At 40.2% G+C, this 25,017-nt stretch overlaps 1 protein-coding gene across 1 annotated transcript in view; it reads left to right on the top strand.

Annotated features, from left to right (window-relative positions):
* Positions 1-20,656: 20,656 nt before the first annotated feature.
* The window catches only part of ZFTA (zinc finger translocation associated), a 102,742-nt gene continuing 98,381 nt past the window's right edge, over positions 20,657-25,017 (top strand). Inside the window, exon 1 of the mRNA XM_053689246.1 lies at positions 20,657-20,917. Within this exon, the coding sequence (XP_053545221.1) occupies positions 20,740-20,917 (178 nt within the window). The 5' untranslated portion in view covers positions 20,657-20,739. The remainder of the gene's footprint in view (positions 20,918-25,017) is intronic.

Consider the following 25,017-nt stretch of genomic DNA (forward strand, 5'->3'; position numbering starts at 1 on the left):
AGTTATGCTTCACATGCACGTGCAGAGATAAAATGCTAACACTAAAACAGTGATAACTTTTACTAGAAGCATTTGTGCCAGTACATGTACATTGCGAATATGTTTCTATTCAAAGATGTAATTCATCTATGTGCATTTACATTTTGACCGGAATGTCCCTTTAAATGTGCCTTTTTCATTAAACGCCCTAACAAGTGGCCAGTTGCCTCCATCGCTTGTGATGCTTTGTTAGAAAAAAGAAAAAAAATCATATATATTTCAGACATCCCAACCTGCAAAAACTCATTACAGGGAGGTGGCTTCACCCGCTACTGCGCTGCTACCACCCCCCAATACCCCCCCCCCCCGCCTCCCAGTTATATATTGGACACCTTGAAACCCTAAATAAGATAGAGACTTATTATTAAAGTAGTTTCCCACTAAAGTCACATAAAAAGTAGCTTTATTGCACAACCACATACAACAAACATATTTTCCAGTGATCGTACGCTTGTTGAATGCTTAAATATTTTAGAATACGAAGTTTAATTGCGTGCAGTAAATAAGGAAGTATTTGTGTTTTATTTTATTAAAATCAGTGGGGGCTTTTTGGTTACTGATGCTTTGAGGGTTCTATAACGTCCCAGCAACTAAAGGCATCCCTTAAAGAAACACTTTTCCGGATTTGGGCCACATTGGATCATGGTGCTTGGAGTTGTTTCAGGGAGATTGCATTCCATTTGCTGGCATCAGGGAGTCGCTATTACAATCAGGGAGACTCCCTGAACTTCAGGGAGAGTTGGGATGTCTGATATTTGGGTTGCAAGGAGACCTCCCTAAAAATACTGGACACCCGGCATATAACCGGGGGAGGAGAACTATATATATGCATTTGTGTGAATAAAAAACATAATTTAAACATTCAACTGAGCTCTAATACAACTCTATCATGTCCAGCTGCACTGTATATAAATTACCCAATCCAGGGCTTTTTTTTTAAAGGGATAGGAAAGTCAAAATTAAACTTGTATGATTCAGATAGAGCAAGCAATTTTAAGACAGTTTTAAATTCACTCTATTTTCAAATGTGCTTTGTTCTCTTGGTATCTCTTGTTGAAAATTAATACGCACACACCCTACAATAGTAGGAGCTAGCTGCTGATTGGTGCCTACACACATTTGTCTCTTGTGATTGGCTAGCTAGACGTCTTCATCTAGCTGCCAGTAGTTGCAATGCTGTTTCTTCAGCAAAGAATGACAAGAAAATGAAGCAAATTTAATAATAGAAGTATAATGGAAAGTTGTTTAAAATTGTATGTTCTGTCCAAATCATTAAATAAAATGTTGAGGTTTCCTCTTCCTTTAAGGACTGTGTTGATGTGTATACATGTCTATGTCCATACGGAGCTTGATAAATATGCCCCTTGGGTTAATCTTCCCTTTATTCAGACGTTTTTCCTCTTTGAGCTAATTTTGTTGAAATTCTTTATTAGTATGTGTGTGGGGCTTATGTTTTATACAGGGATTTATGTATAAACTTAAAATTTGGCAGTTGGTTTTCTTTGTTTGCTTAGCTAGAACAGGCTAACTGAGCGTTTGTGTAAATTTAGCTCCGGTGTTGCAGTCAGAGGGAAACATGCGCCTTTTACTTGCTGCATAGTTTCCTCTCTCTGCCGGTCATGTGACTTCTCTCTGGTGTCGGATATTCACGGAGTGGAGCGGCGTAATTGAATTTCAGTCTCTTCAGTGTCGATCTACTATGCGATCGTTTTAGAGACTTCTGGCAGCCAAATTGTGTATACGTTGTGTACGTGTTAAGACACCTCAGCCTGTCTGAGATATAGGGGGCCTGATTGGTTTATTATTTTAAAAAAAAATTGCATAAAATTAAGTGACTGTGGTATTGTATTATGGACATGGACCAAGACTCTGTGTCTTTTTGACAAATGCTTGTTATGCCTAGAGGCACAAATTGTTTTGCCTATGCAGTTCTGTGCTGCATGCTTAGCTAGAACACTTCAATTCAAAGATAAATTGTTGCCCGCTGAGCCCAATGTCTCTCAGGATGATGCTGTTCAGGCAATGCCACAGCTTTCTCCTCAAACATCCCAAGCCTCTATGGCGTCCCATACAGTGCCCTGCAATTCCTCTCAGCCTCCTGGAGGAGTTTATTTGCCTGCAGATTTTGCTGCACAGGTATCATCTTCAGCATTATCTGCTTTTCCTATGATGTGAAAACGCAAGAGGAAAATTAGACATTCAGATAATAAGGTTTCTGTTCCACCTACTGCTACGCAGGTTGCCCTCCCTCATAAGTCTGATGAGGATACGTCAGTAGCCTCTGAGGATGAAATCTCAGATTCGGACAGTATTATTCTTTCATCTGATACTGAAGAAGTAAACTTCAGATTTAAGCTTGAACTCCTTAGTGTACTGGTAAAGGAGGTATTGGCTACTTTGGACATCTCCGATACTTCTGTCGTTGTCAACCCTAAGAAGTCTTGTAAACTTAATAAATACTATGATGTTTCTTCCTCTATGGAAGTTTTTCCTGTCCCAGACCATGTGACGGAGATTATTTCACAGGAATGGGAGAAGCCAGGAATTCCTTTCTCCCCGTCTCCCGTATTTAAAAAGATGTTTTCTGTTGCTGACTCCATTAAAGATTCTTGGCGCACAGTGCCTAAATTAGAAGGGGCTATTTCTACTCTGGTTAAGAGAACTACGATCCCTAGAGAGGATAGCTGCTCCTTTAAGGATCCCATGGACAAAAAGCTGGAAGCTTATTTGAAGAAGATGTATGTTCATCAAGGTCTTCAATGGCAACCTGCAGTTTGTATTGCCACAGTAGCAAGTGCAGCATCTTATTGATGCAATGCCTTGTCTAAATCAATTTTAGTAGAGACTCCGTTGGAGGAGATACAAGATAGGATTAAGGCTCTCAAACTAGCCAATTCCTTTATTTCTGATGCCAACATGCAAGTTATTAGACTGGGAGTCAAGATGTCTGGCTTCACTGTCCTAGCCCACAGGGCATTGTGGCTAAAATCTTTTTCAGCTGATGTTACCTCTAAGTCCAAGCTTCTGCGCTTCCTTACAAGGGTAAGACCTTGTTCGGACCTGGTCTGGCAGAAATTAATTTCTGATATTACGGGTGGAAAAGGGTCTTTTCTACAGCAAAACAAGAAGAACAGACTCAAAGGACGTCAAAGTAATTTCTGTTCCTTTCGTAACTTCAACAGTCTAAGTCTTCTTGGAAGCCCAATCAGTCTTGGAATAAGGGGAAGCAATCAAAGAAACCCTCAGCTGAGTCTAAGTCAGCATGAAGGGTCGGCCCCTGGTCTGGGATCGGATCAAGTGGGGGGTGTACTTTCCCTGTATTGTCAAGCGTGGGGACGAGATGTCCCAGATCCTTGGGCTGTGGACATAGTATCTCAGGGTTACAAAATAGAATTCAAAACTTTCCCTCCCAGGGGCAGATTCCACCTCTCAAGATTATCTGCAGACCAGGTAAAAAGAGAGGCATTCTTGAACTGCGTTCAGGACCTTTCCTCCCTGGGAGGTGCCTCAACAAGTTTCTCAGGGTACCGTCCTTCAAAATGGAAACCATTCGTTTCATTCTTCCTTTGGTCTAAGAGGGTCAGTTCCTGACGGCCATACACCTGAAGGACCAGTTTGGCCTTGCCACAGCTCCCAGAATTTTCTCAAATGTTCTGGGGGCTCTCTTGGCAGTGATAAGGTCTCGGGGAATTGCAGTGGCTCCCTACCTGGACAATATATTGGTTCAGGCTCCATCTTTTCAACAAGCAAACTCTCATTCAGAGAGATCTTGTCTTTTGTACTTTCCCAAAGTTGGAAAGTGAATCTGGAAAAGAGTTCCCTTGTTCCAGCTACAAGGGTGGTTTTCTTTGGGACCATATTAGATTCCCTATCTATGAAAATTTTTCTGACAGAGGTCAGAAAATCCAGAATTCTCTCCTCTTACCTCTCTCTACAGTCTACTGTTCGGCCATCAGTGGCTCAATGTATGGAGGTAATTGGTCTGATGTTTACTTCCATGGAAATCATTCCCTTTTCTCAATTCAATTTGAGAGCTCTGCAATTATGCATGTTCAGACAATGGAACGGAGACCATTCGGATCTGTCTCAGGAGGATAGATCTAGATCAGTCGACAAGAGACTCTCTCCCGTGGTGGCTTTCTCAGGACCATCTGTCTCAGGGCACATGCTTCCAGAGACCTTCCTGGGTAAATGTGACAACGGATGCCAGCCTGCTAGGCTGGGGAGCAGTCTGGGATTCGTTAAAGGAGCAGGGACTATGGACTCGGGAGGAGTCTGATCTCCCCATAAACATCTTGGAATTGAGAGCGATTTACAATGCTCTGATGGATTGGCTTCAATTGTCCTTAGCCCGGTTTATCAGGTTTCAGTCGGACATCATCACCTCAGTGGCTTACATCAACCACCAGGGAGGAACTCAGAGTTCCCTAGCAATGAAGGAGGTGGCACGGATTATTCAGTGGGCGGAAGCTCACAACTGTTGTCTATCTGCCATCCACATTCCTCGAGTGGACAACTGTGAAGCGGATTTCCTGAGGAGACAGACATTTCATCCCAGGGAGTGGGCTCTCCATCCGGAGGTGTTCTCCAGGTTAACCCTCAAATGGGGGGTGCCGGAGTTGGATCTGATGGCGTCTCGGCAGAAAACCAGGCTTCCAAGGTATGGTTCAAGGTCAAGAGATCCTCAGGCTGCTCTAATAGATGCTCTGGCGGTTCTTTGGGATTTCAGTCTAGCATACCTGTTTCCTCCTTTTGCGCTCCTTTCTTACGAGTTATTGCTCGTATCAAAAAGGAGAGAGCATCGGTAATTCTAATAGCTCCTGCATGGTCTCGCAGGATCTGATATGCAGACCTCGTGAAGATTTCATCTCAGCCACCTTGGAGGTTGCCTATGAGGATGGACCTAACTCACTGTCCATTCCTCCATCCAAATATTGTTTCTTTGAAGCTGACTGCTTGGAGATTGAACGCTTAGTTCTGTCTAAGCGCAGATTTTCTGAGTCGGTCATTGAGACTATGATCCAAGCTCGCAAGCCTGTTACTAGAAAGATTTACCATAAGGTATGGCGTAAATACCTTTATTGGTGTGAATTTAAGGGCTACTCTTGGAGTACGGTCAGGATTCCTAGAATTTTGTCTTTTCTCCAGGAAGGTCTGGAGAAAGGGTTGTCAGTCAGTTCTCTGAAAGGTCAGATTTCTGCATTATCTATTTTGTTACACAAACGTCTGGCGGATGTGCCAGATGTTCAATCTTTTTGTCAGGCCCTGGTCAGAATCAGGCCTGTGTTTAAACCTGTTGCTCCTCCTTGGAGCCTTAATCTTGTTCTTAAAGTTTTGCAGCAGGCTCCGTTTTTGCAGCAGGCTCCGTTTGAGCCAATGCATTCCATAGATATTAAATTGCTATCTTGGAAGGTTTTGTTTCTTATTGGAACTCTCGGCTTTGCAGTGTGAGTCACCTTACCTTAACTTTCATGCAGTTTCACAGGAATGGGAGAAGCCAGGAATTCCTTTCTCCCATATTTAAAAAGATGTTTCCTGTTGCTGACTCCATTAAAGATTCTTGCCGCACGGTGCCTAAAGTAGAAGGGGCTATTTCTACTCTGGCTAAGAGAACTACGATCCCTATAGAGGATAGCTGCTCCTTTAAGGATCCCATGGACAAAAACTGGAAGCTTATTTGAAGAAGATGTATGTTCATCAAGGTCTTCAATGGGAACCTGCAGTTTGTATTGCCACAGTAGCAAGTGCTGCATCTTATTGATGCAACGCCTTGTCTGAATCATTTTTAGTAGAAACTCCGTTGGAGGAGATACAAGATAGGAGTAAGGCTCTCAAACTAGCAAATTCCTTTATTTCTGATGCTAACATGCAAGTTATTAGACTGGGAGCCAAGATGTCTGGCTTCACTGTCCAAGCCTGCAGGGCATTGTGGCTAAAATCTTGGTCAGCTGATGTTACCTCTAAGTCCAAGCTTCTGGCGCTTCCTTACAAGGGTAAGACCTTGTTCGGACCTGGTCTGGCAGAAATTAATTTCTGATAATACGGCTGGAAAAGGGTCTTTTCTACAGCAAAACAAGAACAGACTCAAAGGCCTTCAAAGTAATTTCCGTTCCTTTCGTAACTTCAAAGGGGAAAAGTCTTCCTCTCCCTCTTCCAAGCAGGAGCAGTCCAAGTCTTCTTGGAAGCCCAATCAGTCTTGGAATAAGGGGAAACAATCAAAGAAATCCCTGGTCCGGGATCGGATCAAGTGGGGGGTGTACTTTCCCTGTATTGTCAAGCGTGGAGACGAGATGTCCCAAATCCTTGGACTGTGGACATAGTATCTCAGGGTTACAAAATAGAATTCAAAACTTTCCCTCCCAGGGGCAGATTCCACCTCTCGAGATTATCTGCAGACCAGGTAAAAAGAGAGGCATTCTTGAACTGCGTTCAGGACCTTTCCTCCCTGGGAGTGATTGTTCCACTCAATATCACACATGCTCCCACACACAAAATCTGAAAGTCGTACAGGGACAACTATACTTCGTACTAAATTTGGGTTTCTTCCTAAAGTGGTTTCGGATAGAAATATTAATCAGGAAATGGTTGTTCCTTCTCTCTGTCCCAATTTTTCTTCTCATAAAAAATGTCTGTTGCACAACTTGGATGTTGTGCGTGCTGTAAAATTCTACCTACAGGCGAATAAGGATTTTTGCCAGGCTTCTGCCTTGTTTGTTCAATTCTCAGGAAAGCGTTAGGGTCAAAAGGCTGCTGCTACTTCTCTTTCCCTCTGGTTGAGAAGTATAATTCATTTTTCTTATGAGACTGCAGCCTCCTGAGAGAATTACAGCTCATTTCACTAGGGCTGTGTCCTCTTCTTGGGCTTTCAAAAATGAAGCTTCTGTGGAACAGATTTGCAAGGCTGCAACTTGGTCCTCTCATACTTTTTCCAAAATTTTCCAAATTTGATACTTTTGCCTTGGCTGATGCCTCTTTTGGGAGAAAGGTTCTTCAAGCGGTGGTGCCTTCTGTTTAGGTCTGCCTGTCTTGTTCTCCCTCCCTGTTCATTCTGTGTCCTCTAGCTTGGGTATTGGTTCCCACTAGTAATTGAATGACGTTGTGGACTCTCCATATCTAAGGAAAGAAAACAAAATGTATATAATTTATTTCTTACCGGATATGGAGAGTCCACAATCCCACCCTTTATTAAGACAGTTATTTTTGACTAAACCTCAGGCACCTCTACACCTTTGTGTTATTCCTTTTCCATTTCCCTTTGGTCGAATGACTGTGGATTATGGGTAGGGGAGTGACACTTAACAGCTTTGCTGTGGTGCTCTGTCTCCTCCTGCTGGCCAGGAGTGATATTACCACTAGTAATTGAATGACGTATCAGGTAGGCATAAATTTTGTTTTTTTCTTTTGTGATTCAGACAGAGCATGCAATTTTAAGCAACTTTCCAATCTACTTCTATTATCGATTTTTCTTTGTTCTCTTGGTATCTTTTGTTGAAAAGCATGGACGTATGCTTAGGAGACGGTCTTCTAACAGAATAGCAAACATATCAGATCAGCAAACATTCTGTCAGCTGTCTGATTAATAATACACACCGTGCATGCGCTGTTCCAATGCCTGCACGTTACAGCCCATAAGATTCTATGTTGTTTGTGCGGCCGTGCACACTAACAACATAGCCATCAGATTGTTGTACACTTGTTAGAGCACATGTGTTTACAAACGTCTTTTTATATGTATATTAATTGAACCTGACTCAAACTGAAGCTACTGGGCATGTTTTTTTTATAAATTATATATACATGGGGGTTTATTCCAAAAAATTAAAAGTGTCCAACAATCTGATGGCTGTATTCTTAGTACACTTTTACACTTAGGACACTTTTTATTTTTTGGAATAAATGCCTACAGTATCTCGCAAAAGTGAGTACATTCTATTATATCTTTTCATGTGACATCACTGAAGAAATGACACTTTGCTACAATGTAAAATAGAGAGTGTACAGCCTGTATAACAGTGTAAATTTGTGCATCAATTTTAGAAGAGGCTTCCTTCTGGGATGACAGCCATGCAGACCAATTTGATGCAGTGTGCGGCGTATGGTCTGAGCACTGACAGGCTGACCCCCATCCTTTCAACCTCTGCAACAATGCTGGCAGCACTCATACGTCTATTTCCCAAAGACAACCTCTGGATATGACGCTGAGAATGTGCACTCAAGTTCTTTGGTCGACCATGGTGAGGCCTGTTCTGAGTGGAACCTGTCCTGTAATATCGCTGTAAGGTCTTGCCCACCATGCTGCAGCTCAGTTTAAGGTTCTTGGCAATCTTTTTATAGCTTAGGCCATTTTTTTTTTTTTTTTGATAATTAAACGTTTTATTACTTGTGGACAGTGCAACACGCTAAATCCAAACGTCCCTATTTAAATTATATATAGTAGGATGTCTCCCCAGGGCCCCCCCCCTAAACCCCCAGAAAACATACAAATGTGATTAAGGACATTATAGAAACAGCGATACCCACTGTGTGATATTGGAAATAAACATATATACAGTGCACTATTCCCATTATAAGCGTAGTAAATATAAGGCACGTAACTCAACGCAATCACCTTTGTTAGGCAAAACATTGAAACTGTAACCTTCTTAGTCAAAACCTTTTTGTAGTCCACTTTAACCCCCTCGGCTCCGGCCGTAAGCCTCAGGGAGCAGGTCGGGCAGACAATAAGTTTATACTTCAATGGTATCACTCCGGTATAACCGTATATGTAACTATGCTGAATGGCGTTCTATCATTAAAAATATGCCATAGTAAAATAAAGCATATAACCAAGAGCACTACAACAACGTGCAACCTCTACATGAACAGTGCAGAAACATTTGGATCTCTCCCACAGCCTAAACTATGTGCGCCATATGGAAATTTAAGTACCAGTTCCTAGTTCCAGCACACAGTCCTCAGGAGAAAAAGTCGTCTCACCATCCCAGTCTTGATCACCCAAGCCATAGATGTAGCGTCGATTTGAATAGTATATTATAGGGTTAACGCTCGCTTTCAGTTTTTCAAGTTGGAGCATTTCAGCGGCGTCCCTCTGATTAGACAAGAGCCCTGAGTTCTTAGATTTGGGAGGGCACTCCGGAGTAAAGATCATCTTGAAGCATACGGCTACTCGGGGTTCTGCCCTGGGCCCCCGCATCGGCTCAGCCTTTGTCGAGATCCCATCCAGCGCCAGAAGTTTTTGGGGCTATAACGCCTGCTATTTGGTCTGCTGCAGGTACGCTGTTAATTGCTGGGGTTGCAGGCAGCTTTTTAGCTGAATTTTCGGCATCTCCAACCTGCCCCAAGCTATCCTCTTTATAGGCTCCCGCCATGCGGCTTGTCGGTTGTGATGAGAAGAGCGTTGGTCTCTTTGTACGTATAGGTAATAGTGAAGGTCCGGCAGATTCAGATACGTCCTGGGTAGGATTTATATTGGTGGTGTTAATAGGTTGCTTGAACTGTTGCTGCTTATGGTAAGCCTGCATAAAAAAGTCCCATGGAGCCCTTGCAAGCAGGGTTTGGAAGCAGCGTTTTAGTCTCTCCATACTATGGTCAAAGCGTGCTTGCAGGCCTGTCTCCTGTATGGCAGCCAATTTTACCCTGTAAGGATTTAGAGAGAAACAAAGATATTTTCTTTTCTTCCGGCGCTTTTTTGCTGGTGTAGCGCTCCAGAAAGTTGTGTAATTCAGGCAAGATTTGTGGAGTCCCAATCCAAGCAAAAACCCTCGATACCTCGAGGGGGGTGGCGCTGCCTATATATGAGCCACCGCTCTAGGCCTCCTACATCCGATGCCGGGCTCAAACTTCATAAACTACAGTGCAAATTCCACCAAAATTCAAATGCTGACATGTAGGTTTGCTCATATACACGTATGGTTGTAATTTTGCTGCAAAAAGTCTTTTTTTACCGGCGGATATCAAAGTTTCCGTGAGAGCTCAGGGAAAGTGCGACTGTGTGTAGTCGCAATTCGGACACGCCCCCAGCTTAGGCCATCTTTATGTAGAGCAACAATTATTTTTTTCAGATCCTCAAAGAGTTCTTTGCCATGAGGTGCTATTTTGAACTTCCAGTGACCAGTATGAGTGTGAGAGCGATAACACCAAATTTAACACACCTGCTCCCCATTCACACCTAAGACCTTGTAACACTAACGAGGGAGGGAAAATGGCTAATTGGGCCCAATTTGGACATTTCCACTTAGGGGTGTACTCACTTTTGTTGCCAACGGTTTAGACATTAATGGCTGTGTGTTGAGTTATCTTGAGGGGACAGCAAATTTACACTGTTATACAGGCTGTACACTCACTACTTTACAATGTAGCAAAGTGTCATTTCTTCAGTGTTGTCACATGAAAAGATATAATAAAATATTTACAAAAATGTGAGGGGTGTACTCACTTTTGTGAGATACTGTATGTATATTTAATTTATAAAAAATATGCCCAGGAACTGCAGTTTGTGGCAGGTTTAATTTATATATATATATATATATATATATATATATATTGGCATTTGTAGACGCATGCGCTCTAACAAGTGTCCAACAATCTGATGGGTTGTGACGTGAAGTCATTGGAGAAGCGCATGTGCGGTGTGTATTTTTAGTGCTCCAGATGCCTATCTAGGTATCTCTTCAACAAAGAATATCATGGGATAATAGAAAAACATTGGAAACTTTTTTTTTAAATGGTATGCTGTCTGAACCACAAAAGAAATTGTTTGGGTTTCATATCCCTTTAAGACACGTGTACGCTCTTGAGCATACCTAAGTATGTTCTCATTGATAGGTGTTGCGTTTCAACAAAGCATATCAATACAAAGAGGTGAATTTCATTGTTATTTTTATTTTGTATTTGCACTCTGTTGCTCAATAAAGTTTAATGGTACATTATTATTATTTATTATTATCAGGTATTTGTAGAGCGCCAACAGATTCCGCAGCACTGTAAACATAGTCGGTGTACAGGATAGCTTTTGTAGGGGTCAAGTGGGTAGAGGGCCCTGCCGAGAGTTTCACTGTTGTAGTCGGCTCTTATGAAGCGATCTGCAAACAGCTGGGCCCATAGGCTTACAATCTAAGGGGTTCAAGGGGAAAGCAATGGCATTAGGAAAGGTTAGTGTTGGTTGTATGCATCCCTGAATAGTAGAGTTTTTTGGGAGTGCTTGAAGCTATTAAAACTAGGGGAGAGTCTTATGGAGTGAGGCAGGGAATTCCACAAGACGGGGGCCAGTCTGGAGAAGTCCTGTAAATGTGAATGTGAGGAAGTAACAAGAGAGGAGGAGAGGAGGAGATCCTGAGCTGATCGAAGGGGACGGGAGGGAGAGTATCTAGAGACAAATTCTGAGATGTAGGGGGGAGCAGTGCAGTTGAGAGCTTTATATGTCAGGGTGAGGATTTTATGTTTAATCCTAGAGGCAAGAGGAAGCCAGTGAAGGGATTGGCAGAGAGGTGCAGCAGATGAAGAGCAACGAGTAAGGACGATGAGCCTGGCAGAGGCATTCATAATGGATTGTAAAGGAGCTATGTGGCAGCTAGGTAGACCAGAGAGGACGGAATTGCAGTAGTCGAGGCGGGAAAGGATGAGAGAGTGGATTAAAATCTTGGTTGTATCTTGTGTAAGGAAATGTCTAATTTTAGCAATGTTTTTAAGGTGGAAGCGGCAGGCTTTTGCCAAGGACTGGATGTGGGGAGTGAAGGAAAGATCTGAGTCAAGTGTGACCCCAAGACATCGGGCGAGCGGGGTAGGGGTAATGATGGAATTATCAACAGTTATAGAGATTTTGGGGGTGGAGACATTGGAAGAAGGGGGAAAAATAAGGAGTTCAGTTTTGGAGAGATTTAGCTTAAGGTAGTGAGAGGACATCCAAGATGAGATGTGAGAAAGACAGTTAGTGACACGGGTTAGTAAGGAAGGAGGTAGGTCTGGTGCAGAGAGGTAGATTTGGGTGTCATCGGCATTCAAATGGTATTGAAACCCATGGGATATTAAGGAACCTAGTGACAACGTGTAGATTGAGAAGAGAAGGGGACCAAGGACAGAGCCTTGAGGTACCCCAACAGAAAGTGGTAACGGGGCAGAGGATGCTCCGGAGAAGGCTACACTAAATGTACGGTTAGTCAGATAGGAAGAGAACCATGAGAGAACTGTGTCACAGATGCCGAAGGATTGGAGGGTTTGGAGCAGAAGAGGGTGGTCAACAGTGTCAAAGGCTGCAGACAGGTCAAGGAGGATAAGCAGAGAGAAGTGGCCTTTGGATTTTGCTGTAAGTAGGTAATTGGTAACCTTGACAATTGCTGTCTCTGTAGAGTGATGGGAACGAAATCCAGATTGCAGTGGGTCAAGAAGAGAGTTTAGTGTAAGGAAATGGGATAGACGTGCGTAAACTAGCTTTTCGAGGAGCTTTAACATTAAAGTCAAAATTATAGTTTCATGATTCAGATACAGCACACAATTTTAAACAACTTTCCAATTTATTTCTATTATCTACTTAAAGGGACACTGAACCCAATTTTTTTCATTTGTGATTCAGATAGAGCAAGCAATTTTAAGCAACTTTCTAATTTACTCCTATTATCAAATTCTCTTCATTCTCTTACGGCTAGATTTGGAGTTTTGTCGGTAACGACCCGAAAAGCTAACACCGGCTTTTTTCTGGCCGCACCATAAAAATAACTCTGGTATTGAGAGTCCACATAAAGGCTGCGTTAGGCTCCAAAAAAGGAGCGTAGAGCATTTTTAACGCAGCTTCAACTCTCGATACCAGAGTTGCTTACGCAAGCGGCCAGCCTCAAAAACGTGCTCGTGCACGATTCCCCCATAGAAAACAATGGGGCTGTTTGAGCTGAAAAAAAACCTAACACCTGCAAAAAAGCCGCGTTCAGCTCCTAACGCAGCCCCATTGTTTGCTATGCGGAAACACTTCCTACGTCTGCACCTTACACCCTAACATGTACCCCGAGTCTAAACACCCCTAACCTTACACTTATTAACCCCTAATCTGCCGCCCCCGCTATCGCTGACCCCTGCATATTATTATTAACCCCTAATCTGCCGCTCCGTAAACCGCCGCTACTTACATTATCCCTATGTACCCCTAATCTGCTGCCCTAACATCGCCGACCCCTATATTATATTTATTAACCCCTAATCTGCCCCCCACAACGTCGCCTCCACCTGCCTACACTTATTAACCCCTAATCTGCCGAGCGGACCTGATCGCTACTATAATAAAGTTATTAACCCCTAATCCGCCTCACTAACCCTATAATAAATAGTATTAACCCCTAATCTGCCCTCCCTAACATCGCCGACACCTAACTTCAATTATTAACCCCTAATCTGCCGACTGGAGCTCACCGCTATTCTAATAAATGTATTAACCCCTAAAGCTAAGTCTAACCCTAACACTAACACCCCCCTAAATTAAATATAATTTACATCTAACGAAATTAATTATCTCTTATTAAATAAATTATTCCTATTTAAAGCTAAATACTTACCTGTAAAATAAATCCTAATATAGCTACAATATAAATTATAATTATATTATAGCTATTTTAGGATTAATATTTATTTTACAGGCAACTTTGTAATTATTGTAACCAGGTACAATAGCTATTAAATAGTTAAGAACTATTTAATAGTTACCTAGTTAAAATAATTACAAAATTACCTGTAAAATAAATCCTAACCTAAGTTACAATTAAACCTAACACTATACTATCATTAAATTAATTAAATAAAATACCTACAATTACCTACAATTAAACCTAACACTACACTATCAATAAATAAATTAAATACAATTAAATAAACTAACTAAAGTACAAAAAATAAAAAAGAACTAAGTTACAAAAAATAAAAAAATATTTACAAACATAAGAAAAATATTACAACAATTTTAAACTAATTACACCTACTCTAAGCCCCCTAATAAAATAACAAAGACCCCCAAAATAAAAAATGCCCTACCCTATTCTAAATTACTAAAGTTCAAAGCTCTTTTACCTTACCAGCCCTGAACAGGGCCCTTTGCGGGGCATGCCCCAAGAAGTTCAGCTCTTTTGCCTGTAAAAAAAAACATACAATACCCCCCCCCAACATTACAACCCACCACCCACATACCCCTAATCTAACCCAACCCCCCCTTAAATAAACCTAACACTAAGCCCCTGAAGATCATCCTACCTTGTCTTCATCTCACCAGGTATCACCGATCCGTCCTGGCTCCAAAATCTTCATCCAACCCAAGCGGGGGCTGGCGATCCATCATCCGGTGGCTGAAGAGGTCCAGAAGAGGCTCCAAAGTCTTCATCCTATCCGGGAAGAAGAGGCGATCCGGACCGGCAACCATCTTGATTCAAGCGGCATCTTCTATCTTCATCCGATGACGACCGGCTCCATCCTGAAGACCTCCACCGTGGACCCATCTTCTTCCGGCGACGTCCAACTGAAGAATGACGGTTCCTTTAAGGGACGTCATCCAAGATGGCGTCCCTCGAATTCCGATTGGCTGATAGGATTCTATCAGCCAATCGGAATTAAGGTAGGAATATTCTGATTGGCTGATGGAATCAGCCAATCAGAATCAAGTTCAATCCGATTGGCTGATCCAATCAGCCAATCAGATTGAGCTTGCATTCTATTGGCTGTTCCGATGAGCCAATAGAATGCGAGCTCAATCGGATGAAGATAGAAGATGCCGCTTGGATCAAGATGGTTGCCGGTCCGGATCGCCTCTTCTTCCCGGATAGGATGAAGACTTTGGAGCCTCTTCTGGACCTCTTCAGCCACCGGATGATGGATCGCCAGCCCCCGCTTGGGTTGGATGAAGATTTTGGAGCCAGGACGGATCGGTGATACTTGGTGAGGTGAAGACAAGGTAGGATGATCTTCAGGGGCTTAGTGTTAGGTTTATTTAAGGGGGGTTTGGGTTAGATTAGGGGTATGTGGGTGGTGGGTTGTAATGTTGGGGGGGGGTATTGTATGTTTTTTTTATTGATAGTGTAGTGTTAGGTTTAATTGTAGGTAATTGTAGGTATTTTATTTAATTAATTTAATGATAGTATAGTGTTAGGTTTAATTTACAGGTAATTTTGTAATTATTTTAACTAGGTAACTATTAAATAGTTCTTAACTATTTAATAGCTATTGTACCTGTTTAAAATAATTACAAAGTTGCCTGTAAAATAAATATTAATCCTAAAATAGCTATAATATAATTATAATTTATATTGTAGCTATATTAGGATTTATTTTACAGGTAAGTATTTAGCTTTAAATAGGAATAATTTATTTAATAAGAGATAATTAATTTCGTTAGATGTAAATTATATTTAACTTAGGGGGGTGTTAGTGTTAGGGTTAGACTTAGCTTTAGGGGTTAATACATTTATTAGAATAGCGGTGAGCTCCAGTCGGCAGATTAGGGGTTAATAATTGAAGTTAGGTGTCGGCGATGTTAGGGAGGGCAGATTAGGGGTTAATACTATTTATTATAGGGTTAGTGAGGCGGATTAGGGGTTAATAACTTTATTATAGTAGCGGTGCGGTCCGCTCGGCAGATTAGGGGTTAATAAGTGTAGGCAGGTGGAGGCGACGTTGAGGGGGGCAGATTAGGGGTTAATAAATACAATATAGGGGTCGGCGGTGTTAGGGGCAGCAGATTAGGGGTACATAAGGATAACGTAGGTGGCGGCGCTTTGCGGTCGGCAGATTAGGGGTTAATAAGTGAAGGTAGCTGGCGGCGACGTTGTGGGGGGAAGATTAGGGGTTAATAAATATAATATAGGGGTCGGCGGTGTTAGGGGCAGCAGATTAGGGGTACATAAGGATAACGTAGGTGGCGGTCGGCAGATTAGGGGTTAAAAAAATTTAATTGAGTGGCGGCGATGTGGGGGGACATTGGTTTAGGGGTACATAGGTAGTTTATGGGTGTTAGTGTACTTTAGAGTACAGTAGTTAAGAGCTTTATGAACCGGCGTTAGCCCAGAAAGCTCTTAACTACTGACTTTTTTCTGCGGCTGGAGTTTTGTCGTTAGATTTCTAACGCTCACTTCAGACACGACTCTAAATACCGGAGTTAGAAAAATCCCATTGAAAAGATAGGATACGCAATTGACGTAAGGGGATCTGCGGTATGGAAAAGTCGCGGCTGAAAAGTGAGCGTTAGACCCTATTTTGAGTGACTCCAAATACCGGAGGTAGCCTAAAACCAGCGTTAGGAGCCTCTAACGCTGGTTTTCACGGCTACCGCCCAACTCTAAATCTAGCCGTACGTATCTTTATTTGAAATGCAAGAATGTAAGTTTAGATGCCGACCTATTTTTGGTGAACAACCTGGATTGTTCTTGCTGATTGGTGGATAAATTCATCCACCAATAAAAAAGTGCTGTCCGCAGTTCTGAACCCAAAAAAAAAGCTTAGATGCCTTCTTTTTCAAATAAAGATAGCAAGAGAATGAAGAAAAATTGATAATAGGAGTAAATTAGAAAGTTACTTAAAATTGCATGCTCTATCTGAATCACGAAAGAAAAAAAAATTGGGTTCAGTGTCCCTTTAAGCAAAATTTTATATTCTACGTACTATTTCTATGGAGCAATGTGCAAGAATTCAGAGTACATATATATATATGCATTTTGTGATTGACTGATGACTATGATATTATGCAGTTGGAAGGAAAATGGAACTAACTGAAATTTGTCAGAAAATACATATACTACTGATTTGAAATTCAAACTAAGTGCTTTTGCATTGTCTTTTTGCTATGCATTTATTTATTATGATATTCTACTTTCTTTAGTGGTACTTCAATGTCCTTTTATTAGTGACTTCTTATAATTGAGAACTGGCATAACAATATTGGGTTTTTTAAGTCCCTTTAAAACAATTAAAATATGGATTAATAAGGTGTTTTAATATTTTTTTTTATACATTTTATAATTTTTAAAATGACTATTTGTAAAGTTATTAAATATATGCTTAAAGGGACACTGAACCCACATGTATTCTTTCATGATTCAGATAGAGCATGAAATTTTAAGCAACTTTCTAATTTACTCCTATTATCAATTTTTCTTCGTTCTCTTGCTATCTTTATTTAAAAAGCAGGAATGTGATGCATAGGAGCCGGCCCATTTTTGGTTGAGAACCTGGGTTATGCTTGCTTATTGGTGAGTAAATGTAAGCCTCCAATATGCAAGCGCTATTTATGGTGCGGAACCTAAAATGGGCTGGCTGCTAAGATTTACATTACTGCTTTTAAAATAAAGATAGCAAAAGAACGAAGAAAAATTGATAATAGGAGTAAATTAGAAAGTTGCTTAAAATTTCATGTTCTATCTGAATCATGAAAGAAAAAAAAATTGGGTTCAGTGTCCCTTTAAAGACACAGCATACCTAATTTAGATTATGTTTTTTATTATGTCCATTCTATATTGTGTATACGGTACTGCAGTTTATTTATCACCTACCAAGGCTAACGTATGATAATAGGAGAAATATATGTAAATGATTGTTTATTGTTATCATTGACACTTTTAATCTTTCCTAAGAGCATGTCTTATTAAAACAATAATTTAAGACTTTGTTTCCCCAGCATACCCCCTCCCTGAGCTCTGTTCCTAAAATAGAAAATAACCAGAGGCTGCTTGTGCAATGTTGTGAGTCTCATTTTAACTATTTCATGACAGGGTCAATTTGTCTACATCGGAACAGATTTCCGATATAGACAAATTGAAATCCTGCGATTGTGAGATTTCAGTTATGGGATCAGGTCAGGGGGGCATCCCTATGACGCTAGGCACGCCCTCCAGCCCACGATCGCATCCAGGAAGCGCCGTTGGCTTCAGGACATCCAAACGGCTAGGAAGTTATATTCCGTCCTAACGGCGCTAAAGCCCAGCGCATGTTAGGATGAAATAGAACGCCATAACGGCATTAAAAGGTTAAAGGGACATAAAAGTACAAAAAGAAAATACTGTAATGTGTTGAGTATTTTATAATTTCACTGTTGCTGCAAAGGGGTTAACACACAGTTAAAAAAATGTGGGCAAAACTATTTACAATCTGCATATATATACTGTATGTGTTGATGTCATACAGGGGCTGCAGCCTGCAGATAATGGGTTTCAGATCTAAGGTCTATTTGGGTACATGGCTAGCAGGAGCTTCAGGGGGGCTATGGGTCTAATCTAAGGTCAGATATAGGTATATAACTGGCATGGGCTGCAGGTTTGATCTGTTGTCCAGAATGTTTGTGCAATTGTGCTGCATAACAAAAGCTGTAAGTATCCTGAAACTACTGTGTGTGTGTGAAGAGCATTTTACTAGCTGAAGAAAAAAAAAAATTATATATACAGGTGGCCCTCGTTTTACAACGGTTCAAGTTACACCGTTTCAGAATAACAACCTTTTTTTCCCCAGTCATGTGACTGCTGTTGAAAAGCATTGAGTTGTGCAGACTATATCTGTTTATAACATCCTACAGAGGAGCTATGCAGACCATCTGATAATGGCAGCCCGTTGTAGAGCTGTACAGACCATCTCTCTGTACAATAAACTAAAGAGCTATGCAGACTATCTCATTATGACAGCCTCTTGAGGAGCTGTGTAGACCATCTCTCTTCATAACATCCAAAGAGCTATGCAGACTATTTCATAATGACAGCCCCTTGAGGAGCTGTGCAGATCATCTCTCTTAATAATAAACTGCAGAAGAGCTATGCAGACTACCTCATTATGACAGCCCCTTGAGGAGCTGTGCAGACTATCTCTCTTTATAATATACTACCTAGGAGCTATGCAGACTATCTCATAATGGCAGCCCCTTGTGAAGCTGTGCAGACCATCTCTCTTTATAATAAACTAAAGAAGAGCTATGCAGACTATCTCATTATGACAGCCCCTTGAGGAGCTGTGCAGATCATCTCTCTTAATAATAAACTGCAGAAGAGCTATGCAGACTACCTCATTATGACAGCCCCTTGAGGAGCTGTGCAGACTATCTCTCTTTATAATATACTACCTAGGAGCTATGCAGACTATCTCATAATGGCAGCCCCTTGTGAAGCTGTGCAGACCATCTCTCTTTATAATAAACTAAAGAAGAGCTATGCAGACTATCTCATTATGACAGACCCTTGAGGAGCTGTGCAGACTATCTGTATAATAAACTACCGAAGAGCTATGCAGACTATTTCATAACGACAGCCCCTTGAGGAGCTGTGCAGACTATCTCTCTTTATAATAAACTGCAGAAGAGCTATGCAGACTACCTCATTATGACAGCCCCTTGAGGAGCTGTGCAGACTATCTCTCTTTATAATATACTACCTAGGAGCTATGCAGACTATATCATAATGACAGCCCCTTGAGGAGCTGTGCAGACCATCTCTCTTTATAATAAACTAAAGAAGAGCTATGCAGACTATTTCATAATGACAGCCCCTTGGGGAGCTGTGCAGACTATGTCTCTTTATAATATACCACCTAGGAGCTATGCAGACTATATCATAATGACAGCCCTTGAGGAGCTGTGCAGACCATCTCTCTTTATAATAAACTAAAGAAGAGCTATGCAGACTATTTCATAATGACAGCCCCTTGAGGAGCTGTGCAGACTATCTCTCTTTATAATATACCACCTAGGAGCTATGCAGACTATATCATAATGACAGCCCTTGAGGAGCTGTGCAGACCATCTCTCTTTATAATAAACTAAAGAAGAGCTATGCAGACTATTTCATAATGACAGCCCCTTGAGGAGCTGTGCAGACTATCTCTCTTTATAATATACCACCTAGGAGCTATGCAGACTATATCATAATGACAGCCCTTGAGGAGCTGTGCAGACCATCTCTCTTTATAATAAACTAAAGAAGAGCTATGCAGACTATCTCATTATGACAGCCCCTTGAGGATCTGTGCAGACCATCTCTATTTATAACATCTGAGGAGCTATGCAAACTATCTCATAATGACAGCCCCTTGAGGAGCTGTGCAGACCATCTATCTTTATAATAAACTAAAGAAGAGCTATGCAGATTATCTCATAATGACAGCCCCTTGAGGATCTGTGCAGACCACTTCTCTTTAAAACATCCCGAGGACCTACGCAGACTATCTCATTATGAGTGACAGCCCCTTGAGGAGCTGTGCAGACTATCTCATGACAGTCCCGCCCCCTTGAGGAGCTATGCAGATGATCTCATGACAGCCCCGCCCCCTTGAGGAGCTGTGCACTGCAGACCATCTCCTTATTACATACTAATGAGCTGTGCTAAGCCAGAAGGGAAGAGTTCATCTTAACCCTGCAGACAGGATATTGATAGTTTGTTTACATATACTTTATTAATATTGGATACGTGACACAAAACATTTAATATTAGTTAGTTAAAAATGGCCACCATATAAAAATATTTATTGCACTATCAGACAGCCACCAAGTGATATCATCCCCCCTCCCTCTAAGTCCCGTGCGGCGCTGGAAATAAACTCCCGCATCGGGGGTTGACGTCACTCACACCTCCCCCTCAGTCCTGTGCGGCGCTCGCAAGGGACCAGACACGCCCCTTTATTGACGTCACAAGGAAACCACCCCTCTCCTTGCGGTGCCGGTGCCAAGCGGCGGGTAACTCGGGCCCTTGGTCTGTTGGCTGTGTTATGTCAGAAACGGAGAGTAAGAAGGGCGAGGAACCTGAGGTTATATACATGCAGCGGGGAAAGCGCATTAAAGAGGAAACGGCCATCAACGGGGGCGAACTTGGTAAAAGTTCACCGAGGAGCGGACAGACAGAGCAGGAAAGGACGGTGATGAGAATCAAGGAAGAGGCCGCAGGGGGTGAGCGGCGGAGCCTGGTGGGAAGGGGCGACATCTAATGGTGGAAAGGTGTAATTGCAGCAAACCGAAAGCACTGCTAATGAAAGTCTGTAGACTCCACGTGACTCGTGCAGGATTTATAGATAGGGACACAAGATGGAGGAACTAGTACATTTTAGGAGCCATTTTGTGCATAAAAAAAGAAATAACAGCTAAGCACACATCTAGATATATTTTTGCACGATAAAAAGGCAGAAGAAAAGCTGTTTAAAATTATAGTTTAATTCATCAGAATGTTTCCTACAATAATCTCTTAGATGAGCTTTCATTTACCTCAGCAGCTCAATGACAGGAGTCCTATCAAGAATTATGATTAAACAATTAAATTAAATCTAATTAATAATTTATTTTTTAATGATAAACTTATAAATATTAATTTTACAGTTTTACACAAAATAGAACTAGTACATTTTAGGAGGAACTTTGTGTCATTCATGATAAAACAGTTAAGCACATATATAAATATTTTTTTTGCAGAATTAAAGGGATATGAACCTCAAAACATTTATTTTGTGATTCAGACAGAGCATAGGCTTAGCAAACATTTATCAAATTTTGCTTAGTTCTCATGGTATTCTTTGTTGAAGAGATACTTAGGTAGACATCTGGAGCACTACATGGCAGAAAATAGTGCTGCCCTCTAGTGCTCTTGTAAAACTGCTGCTATATAGTGCTCCAGATGTGCCCCTGAGCCTACATCCCTGCTTTAGTAACAAAGATAACCAAGAGAGCATATAAAATGTAGTAATATAAGTAAATTATAAAGGTCTAGATTACAAGTGGTGTGGGGTTAGTGCAAATGAAAGATTGGTTATCGTAAGGCGCAAATATTAAACATGATTACAAATTATTATAGATACTGTAAAATATATATATATATTCTATAGATTATTTAGAATATTTAGTACATCTATAATAATTTTATATCATTTTTAATATATTTGATATAATTTTTCAATAATGCGCCTTAAGATAACTAATTTTTCATGTGCACTAACCCGACACTGTTAGAACCCGAAGCGCGTTACACATATTTTACATTCCTATGTTCTTCACATAGATTTTTTTTTTTTTACATTTTTATTATTAAATATATATATCTGATAATGTTAATGTAAAATATATATCTATAGGAATATATATATATATATATATATATATATAAATATGTATTTAAAATAAAAAGAACATTGTAATGTGAAATATTGACAGTAAATACAAAGTAAAACCCATATTAAAGTGAAGGTCAATTTTGATGAATTAGTGCCCGGTTTTTAATAATCCTATTAAAAACAAGGGCAATTTAATTAATCAAAATTAACATTTCACTCGTTTTCTTCAAAAACTTACCTTTTAATCTTGGCAGCTGCTCCAGCACTTCCTCCGCCCGTCGCAAGCCGTCTTCGCAGGTCCAAAACGACGAATCTGGCTTCCTCCAATTGCGGCGTTGCATCAGGCCAAGATTCCCCCGGTGGGGGGGGAAGTCGTGATTGGAGGAAGCCAGATTCGTCATTTCTGACGTCTGCAGAGGCTCCCGACAGCTGTGGGAATCGCTGGAGCGGCTGCCAGAATGAAAAGGTAAGTTTTTGAAGAAAAAGAGTGAAATGTCAATTTTGATGAAATAAAGTGCCCTTGTTTTTAATAGGATTATTAAAAACCGGGCACTAATTCATTAAAATTGACCTTCACTCTAAATATGATTATGGAATTATATATATATATATATATATATATATATATATATATATAATGTCATTTGCAGTCAACTACATGGCCATATACCTTTTTAAACCCTTATACATGTTTTTCTATTAATATTTATATGACTCATTTTTCTCAGATAGTGTTTGTGTATGAGTGTAACACTTTATTGTAATGTGCTTATGCTGTGTTTGGTGCAACTTTTATTTTGTCCCTAACCCTTTATGCGAGGTCTTCAGGCACACTAACCTGACACGCATTAAATTAGATTGTCGTCCAGTGAATGTGTTTTCTTTCAACTTGTAAAATGAATGCGCCTTCAATATTATTATATTGGGTGTGTTTATATTAACACGCCACTTGTACTCTACCCCAATGTGTTTACAAATTGCATTCTCTTCCTGAAACATAAAATAAACATTTTGGATTTCATTGCATATCCCGTTTATTTACCTCAGCAGCTCAGTAACAGGAGCAATCAATAACCCTCTACTCTGATTAAAGCTGACATAGGCCCAAAGAAAACATTACAACAATCTTTCTTTTCTAAGAAAAGTGTAGGTTGTTTTCATTGCTTGGGATGTGTTAATTGCAGTTATATCATCAAGAGTCCCTATTTTTCACATACCCAGACTGGCTATACATTATATTCCCATACACATTATACTTGTGATACTAACTATGTAGTTTATTTGATCAAATGCCCTTGTAGGCGAGGCTACATAGGGGAAACCACAAGATGTGTCAAACGTATAAACGAACACAACAGCAATATTCGTTCTAAGGTAACGTCTGCCCCAGTAGCTGCCCACTTTTTAGAGGCAGGTCATCAAATAAGCCAGCTGTGTTTCCAAGTTATTGAAAAAGTTAAATCCCCTAGACATGGTGTATTTAGGGAGTTATTAAAACAATGAGAAGTCTTTTGGATCTTTCGTTTGGATACTTTAGGACAGAAAGGGGCGAATAGGGAGATGAATTGGTCAGTTTTATATTGAAATGATTGATACAGTATGTATTTTCTTTTGAGATTATTAACATGATTTTCTACTATACTGCTTTGGATATCATGTGCTTTATTTCTGATATGATGCTTTGCAAAATTGTTTTTATTTGTATATATGATGGATATTGTGGTGTATGGTTTGCCCTCTAATGACATTGAAAACAAAAGCTAAATGATAATTCAAATTAATTGGAAGGACTAAAAAATATGACAGGGGCATGTAACCATTATCGCATGATTAAGGGGAACCATCCAAAATCTTGTGTTTGTTTCTGGATCCCCATGCTTAAAAGGACAGTTTACTCAAAAATGTTCTCCCCTTTAATAATTTGTTAACCATGATCAACTTTACCTGCTGGAGTATATTAATTTTTTTGCAAGTTTTTCCTTTACCCTTATATTGGCATTTGAAATAGTTGTTTTAGCCTGTGTTATCCCCACCTATTTTGAAAGTTTCTGCCCTTAGGTCCAAGCTATAGATAAACTGTGTAAACACAGCCAGCAGAAGAAATAACACCCCAGTGGGGTATAGAAGAGATAAGGTAATAAAATGTTAATTTCCATTGTTCTCTCCAAGTATTGGTCTTTGGTTTACAGACAGAAGATAAAGAAGCAGGTAGATATACACAATGTGATAAAGTAATGAGATCTGATTATACCTACAAGCTCAACCCATTTTATTTGGTTGTGGCTTCAAAACACAAATTTAGCTATTTCATATGCACAAATAAACATTAAAACAGTACATTTTCTTACATTTTATACTCTGCAGTTGGTAAAAAAAAGTAATTGGAAACACATTAAGGAAAACATTTTTTACACTTTATTGTTCCTTTAAGGAATAAATGGATAATTATATGTTAAGGGACTACCTTCTTGCGTGTTTTTCATATCGGATATGAGCTTGTCAGTAGCTTATGGTAGTCTCCCTGATATACTGAGAATAGTGCTGGTCTGATATACAGTATGTGAATATTTCAATCAACAACCCTGACAAGAAAATTGATTTATTTTTTTTCAACATAGAAACCCAAAACACTTTATTTAACTGTTTACAAAAAAAAATAAAAAAATCTAATTAATAAATTAATTTTAATTATAAACATATTGTTTTATGTATAAAAAACAAACTTAAAGGGGCAATACACTTACAAACTAATGTTATATAATTCTGCACATAGTGCAGAATTATATTAGGGCTGCAACTAATGATTATTTTCATAATCGATTAATCGGCCGATTATTTTTTCGATTAATCGACTAATCGGATAAAAAGAGAATCAATAATAGTTTTCTATGTTTTAAATAAAATCCACATAATGAGTGTTACAAATATAAACTTCAGACTAAAACTTTA

This window comes from Bombina bombina, chromosome 7 (assembly GCF_027579735.1).
Source record: "Bombina bombina isolate aBomBom1 chromosome 7, aBomBom1.pri, whole genome shotgun sequence".
NCBI classification, from domain to species: Eukaryota; Metazoa; Chordata; class Amphibia; order Anura; family Bombinatoridae; genus Bombina; species Bombina bombina.